This window comes from Cicer arietinum, chromosome 7, assembly GCF_000331145.2.
Source record: "Cicer arietinum cultivar CDC Frontier isolate Library 1 chromosome 7, Cicar.CDCFrontier_v2.0, whole genome shotgun sequence".
NCBI lineage: Eukaryota > Viridiplantae > Streptophyta > Magnoliopsida > Fabales > Fabaceae > Cicer > Cicer arietinum.
In genome coordinates, this window is record NC_021166.2 from 44,416,374 (window position 1) to 44,423,491 (window position 7,118).

At 31.7% G+C, this 7,118-nt stretch overlaps 1 protein-coding gene and 1 non-coding gene across 2 annotated transcripts in view; both read left to right on the top strand.

Moving 5' to 3' along the window:
* The first annotated feature begins 35 nt into the window (after positions 1–35).
* On the top strand, positions 36–163 carry LOC113787917 (small nucleolar RNA SNORA69). Its single transcript, XR_003474436.1, has one exon. It is a non-coding gene; the product is annotated as a small nucleolar RNA SNORA69 (small nucleolar RNA).
* Positions 164–5,283: 5,120 nt separating this feature from the next.
* LOC101500705 (uncharacterized) overlaps positions 5,284–7,118 on the top strand; it is a 2,749-nt gene continuing 914 nt past the window's right edge. Inside the window, exons 1-3 of the mRNA XM_073363606.1 lie at positions 5,284–5,630; positions 5,931–6,494; positions 6,701–7,091. Of these exons, the coding sequence (XP_073219707.1) occupies positions 5,284–5,630; positions 5,931–6,494; positions 6,701–7,091 (1,302 nt within the window). The remainder of the gene's footprint in view (positions 5,631–5,930; positions 6,495–6,700; positions 7,092–7,118) is intronic.

Genomic DNA, 7,118 nt, shown 5'->3' on the forward strand with positions numbered 1-7,118 from the left:
AGAAAGCGCTGTAATATGCCCACCCATAATTTCATATATGGGTGTGCATTTTACAGCGCTTTTTTGAGAAAGCGCTGTAATATGCACACCCATATATGAAATTATGGGTGGGCATATTACAGCGCTTTTGTGAGAAAGCGCTGTAATATGCCCACCCATAATTTCATATTATGGGTCTGCATTTTACAGCGCTTTTCTTGTACATTTTACAGCGCTTTCTCACGAAAGCGCTGTAGAAGGTGCACCATTAAAGCGCTTTAGAACAACATTTTACAGCGCTTTTTAAAAACAGCGCTGTAAAATGTGTGTTTTTTTTTTTTAAACGTTGTAAATTAATTATTTGAAATGAAAAGTGCTTTTTAGCTTTTTATGGCACTTTTTTTAAAAAGCGCTGTCTTTTATCATTGTACCCAAAATTATTTTTGATCCAAAATCACTTCACAATCAGTGCACACAACAACAAAACATATTCAAATACCATAAGCAGTTCACACAATCAGTAGAACATAAATCAGAACTCTGTAACTTTTTTAACATATATGTAACTCTGTAATTTACAACCTAAGTAACTACATTCAGATACATATATACAACCTAATTTACAACCTAATTACCTACATTCAGATACGTATATATATATAACCTAATTTACAACCTAAACTACATTCAGATCCATATGCATGTTCATATATTGTGTCCTATGATCATTTACATATAATAACTAACAGAATATACATTATATGCACTAGCTACCATATAATATTCAGATCCCTTGCCCAGCAGCAAGCTATTTCCCAGAAAATCAAATAATTTTCATGTCAAGCACGTACTGACACCATTCTTCCTTTAATTCCATCAGATCTTCCTCAGAATATGATGGACTGGAATTGGCAAAGTACTGCAATATAAAAATTGAACATATTATATTAAGTTAGTATCAAATATATAGATAATTTATATATGAAAATCATATAATGCAAATACCGTACCGTTTCTGGGATAATAGTTTTATTCTTCTCAACAATCTCCTTCATGAATCTCAATATGTAGTACCCACAGTCGATGTTATTTGTTTGACGAGGGCACTTTATTGAGATCCATGTAATGTTATTAGACTTCTGCTTCGACACTTTAGCACCTCTTTGAGCTCGATAAACTTTTAAGGCACTATCGAATGAATAAATGTGATTATTAGAGCATGAATATTTATATATATATATATAAATATTCATGCTCTAATAATCACATTTATTCATTCGATAGTGCCTTAAAAGTTTATCGAGCTCAAAGAGGTGCTAAAGTGTCGAAGCAGAAGTCTAATAACATTACATGGATCTCAATAAAGTGCCCTCGTCAAACAAATAACATCGACTGTGGGTACTACATATTGAGATTCATGAAGGAGATTGTTGAGAAGAATAAAACTATTATCCCAGAAACGGTACGGTATTTGCATTATATGATTTTCATATATAAATTATCTATATATTTGATACTAACTTAATATAATATGTTCAATTTTTATATTGCAGTACTTTGCCAATTCCAGTCCATCATATTCTGAGGAAGATCTGATGGAATTAAAGGAAGAATGGTGTCAGTACGTGCTTGACATGAAAATTATTTGATTTTCTGGGAAATAGCTTGCTGCTGGGCAAGGGATCTGAATATTATATGGTAGCTAGTGCATATAATGTATATTCTGTTAGTTATTATATGTAAATGATCATAGGACACAATATATGCATATAATGGATCTGTTAGTTATTATATAATGGATCTGAATGTAGGTAATTAGGTTGTAAATTAGGTTGTATATATGTATCTGAATGTAGTTACTTAGGTTGTAAATTACAGAGTTACATATATGTTAATAAAGTTACAGAGTTCTGATTTCTGTTCTACTGATTGTGTGAACTGATTGTCTATAATATGTTCTGTTCTACTGATTGTCTATAATATGTTCTGTTCTACTGATTGTGAAGTGATTTTGGATCAAAATAATTTTGGATACAAAGATAAAAGACAGCGCTTTTTAAAAAAAATGCCATAAAAAGCTAAAAAGCGCTTTTCATTTCAAATAATTAATTTACAGCGTTTAAAAAAAAAAACACATTTTACAGCGCTTTTTTTAAAAAGCGCTGTAAAATGTTGTTCTAAAGCGCTTTAATGGTGCACCTTTTACAGCGCTTTCGTGAGAAAGCGCTGTAAAATGTACAAGAAAAGAGCTGTAAAATGCAGACCCATAATATGAAATTATGGGTGGGCATTTTACAACGCTTTTTTGAGAAAGCGTTGTAATATGCACACCCATATATGAAATTATGGGTGGGCATATTACAGCGCTTTTGTGAGAAAGCGTTGTAATATGCACACCCATAACTCATATAATGGGGTGCATATTACAGCGCTTTTTGTGAAGAAGCGCTGTAAAATGTGCATAACAAGCGCGCGTTGTATTTACATGTTTTATAGCGCTTTTTTAAAAGCGTTGTTGTATCATTTACAGCACTCGTTTCCACAGCGCTTATTTTTTTGAAAAAGCGCTGTAAATGACTTAAAAAAAGCGCTGTAATATGCGTTTTTTCGCGTAGTGATACCACTTATATTTGCACACATGAAGAATTATTTCATTGTTTTTTAACATACTACTACTCACAAATGAATATTGTAATAAATCGCAAGACACACAATATCATTTAGTGCATGCTTAGATGGACGGTGAGATTGACACGGTTACGATGAACATATCAAATTTAAAATGTCAAAAAGTACATAAATTTATAAATATAATATTTCAAAACTAATATAAATTATATGAAATGAAGAACATATTATAGTTAAATGTACAACTTTTTTTTTTTGTCTTAGAAGAGATGATAAATTACACCATATCGATATTTGTCAGTTGAACTAAGACTTAAGACATTAAATGTGAAACTTTAACTATAAAGAAATGCATAACTATTTAACAAATATATTATTAGAAGGAACACTTCAATGAAATAAAAAAACTAACCAATTCCACATTTGAAAGATATTAAAGACAAGAGTTGTATCTCTAAAGTCGTAAAATCTTATTAGTCAACAATGTTTTACCTTTTCTTTTGTACTAAAGCAAACTTAACTTATATATAATTATTCAAAAATATATTTACAATTAGGCACATAAACACTCAAATATATTCTACTTTAAAATAAAAATAACATTATTTTTAAATTACATATTATTGTTATTTTATACTCACTAATATATTAAATTCTAACATCTAGTTTTAAATTTAAACTTCAACTACTAAGAGCATCTATGACTATTGCCAAATATGTTTCGTTAGCGTGGAGTTACATAGAATTGAGTTTTTGACGAGTTGTGTCAGACTTTACTTCAAGAAGGAACGATACTTTCATAATTAAATAATAATAAATTTATAACCATTACGTTTTTTTAATTTATATTAATAATAACAAATGTATGACTGTTACCTTTTATTTTTATTAATTTATGACCGTTAACTTCTTTTTTATTTATTAATAATAATAATTTTATGATCGCAGGCTCTAATGAATCCATGTTGAGTTCATCGTTGGAGTAAAATGAGTTGCGGCACAGAGCCCTATTTAATGAACATATATTGAGTTCACCATTGGTGATGCTCTCAGCATCTCCAACGCTTGTCAAGTACGTTTGCTGCCAGCGTGTAGTTATATAAAATTGAGTTCGTTGGAGTTGTACCAAATTGCGACATGTCTTCATAATTAAATAATAATAAATTTATAACTGTTACTTTTTTTTAATTATTAATAATAATAAATTTATGATCGTTACATTTTTTTTATTAATTTATGTCCATTCTTCTTTTTAATTTATTAATAATAATAATTTTATGACCATTGGCCTATTTAATGAATTCATTTTGAGTTCAGTTACATGTGGCACATTAGACACTATTTAATGAAGCATTAAGTTCACTCTTGAAATTACTGTCATATAATACGTCCGGATTGTGATTTTGTTATCCTAATATCTCCATCTCTTTATTTATTAAAAAGATTTAACTTGGTAATTAATTGATTATTTATATTTTAAAGTTTGCGAAAATCGTGCAACATTGGAAGCAATTTGTTCCCATTACGCTTAATTTGAAAAAGTTTATATGTTACAAGTGTTATCTCTAATGACAAGAATTCGTTTGCCAAACACCCAATCACCAAGCACCTTATCACGAAAGGAGATGGGTTCATGTATCCTATCATTTTGCACTTTTTCTTCAACAATCTAGAGTTCTTTTTGTTTATCGCCTGTTGCCAACAGCAGTCGGCTCGTCGTAAAGAAAAATGTGTTTAACACTTATTTAATATATCTTTTTTATTGATCTAGGATAGACTATAAATTTTCAATTTTGCTTCTCACACCCTTCATTTTGTTTCCCACACCCCTCAATTTTTTTTAAACCCAAAATATCCAAACTACCCTTCCCTCTATATTCACTTAATACTTTCATCTTCTAACTTCATCATCTTCATCTTCATTACCTAACAACTTCAATCTTCTTCAATATTCTTCAATCATTTTGATACATTTCATGTTCAATAATCTTTAATCATTTTGAACATCTTCATCATTTTCATCATTATAGTGACTCAAATCAACTAGGTATGTATTTTGTTGTGTTTTATAGCTGATATTTTTTTTTCCAAATCTGGGTTTCGTACGTGAACTTAGTTCATGTACGTCTACGTGAAACGAATTTACGTACTTGATAAAATTATGAAAATTCTGATTCTATGTGAATTAGGTTTACGTAAACGTACGTCAATTAAGTTTGCGTACATCAATGGAGTTTTAAAATTCATGTTACCTACGTGAACTGAGATAACGTATGTGTACGTGAACTCAGTTTACGTATCCCATACGTGATTTGAATTCACGTATACATACGTAAACTGAGTTCACGTATAGGATGAAAATTTGTAAAATCTCAGTCATATGTGAACTGAGTTCACGTATGTTTACTTGAATTCAATTCACGTATGTGATACGTGAACTGAGTTCACGTACACATACGTTTCCTCAGTTCACGTAAAGGTGATAAAATTTGGATTTTTTTTTGTTTATTGTGTTTAGGAGTTAAGAATTTTTAAGTTGTTATATTTATGTAATTTATTGGATGCAGTTAAATGGATGAAGGGGGAGACAACATTGACGAAATGTATGAAGGTTTGGAAGGTTTGAAACCTGATTTTGAAGAAATGTATGATGATTTGGATCCTGATTTTGAAGAAATGTGTGATGGTGTGGAACCTAATTTTGACGCTATGAATGACGGAGTTGAACCTGTTATGATTGATTTGACTGATGTGTTTACCATCGGCATGATGTTCGATACACAAGATGAATTATTGAAATGGGCTAGAACTGTTGGAAGGGAAAATGGAATTGTTGTTATGATTTTTAGATTTGAAACTGCGACAACACGACCAAGAACAAAGACAAAATTAATTCTTGGTTGTGAAAGAAGTGGTAAATATAAACCTTGGAAGAATCCTAATCTTACTAGGAGTACTTGGACTAGAAAATGTGATTGTCCATTTAGATTGAGAGGAACACGATCAAATATTGATGATGGATGGTATTTGCATGTAATATGTGGTCTCCATAACCACAAATTGGCCAAAAAACTGACTGGTCACTCTTTCTTAGGCCGATTGTCTCAAGATGAGAAAAATGTACTTGGTGATATGACAAAGAACTTTGTAAAACCAAAAAACATTTTAATGACATTGAGGGTTCATAACGTTGAAAGTTTGACGACAATAAAACAAGTTTACAATGCACGTCAAGCATATCGTTCATCACTTAGAGGTAATAGAACAGAAATGCAACATCTTTTGACATTGATGGAACGTGACAAATACGTTTATCGATATAGGAAGGTAGATGGTTCAGATGAGTTGAGGGACATATTTTGGGCCCATCCAGACGCTATCACTCTTGTGAATAATTTTCACATAATATTGATTATGGATAGCACTTACAAGACCTGTAGGTATCGAATGCCATTACTTGAGATTATTGGTGTTACATCTACTGAAATGACATTTTGTGTGGGATTTGCATATCTAAAGTCTGAGCGTGTTGATAACTTCACATGGGCACTACAAATGGTGAAAGAACATATTACAAGTGGCGAAGTTGAAGTCATTGTTACTGATAGAGACCTTGCTTTGATGAACGCAGTTGAAAATATTTTTCCAAAAGCAGTGAATTTATTATGCTTGTTTCATATATGCAAGAATGTCAAAGCCAAGTACAAGATGACTGTGTTTCCAAAAAAGAAGCAAGTGCAAAAAATGGAGGCATGGGAGGCTCTTATTTACAGTTATGATGATGCTCAATACTACATGAAGTTGGCTATCTTTGAAGGAATTTGTAGTAGCTGTTCTATTTTTTATGATTATGTACACGAGCAGTGGTTAATTCCTCACAAGGAAAGGTTTGTTGAGGCGTGAACAAATGGAACACCACAACACAAAGGGTTGAGTCGGCACATTGGAGTTTGAAAAGGATATTACAAGATAGTATTGGTGATATATGCAGTGTTTGGGAAACCATCAATAGCATGATTGTATTATAACACAATGAGATAATAGCATCATTTGAAAAGAGCATCATTCAAAAGGTGCATCGCTATAGTAACAGATTATACGCGAATTTGCGTGGTGTTGTGTCAAAAAATGTAATTGATCACATTGCGGCAGAGTATGACCGCGTGAAGCATGTAGGTATTGATCAGACTGAGTGTCGTTCCACAATTAGGACAACACATGGTCTACCTTATGCATGTGAAATAGCCAGGTATAGTATGATCCCACGTTCCATTCCATTAGACGTTATTCATGTTTGGTGGAGTAAATTAATTTTCCATGTTGATGCATCGAGTAAACCTTTAGAGTTATCTGTGAAACATGAAATAGATGTCATAGTGAAAAAGTTTGAAGAACTTGATGTACCTAACAAAATTTCACTTAAAGGTAAATTACGAGAGATCGCGTATCCATCGACTACGTCGATGTTTCCACCTGTTGCCAAGGTTAAAACAAAATGTGCACCAAAAAAA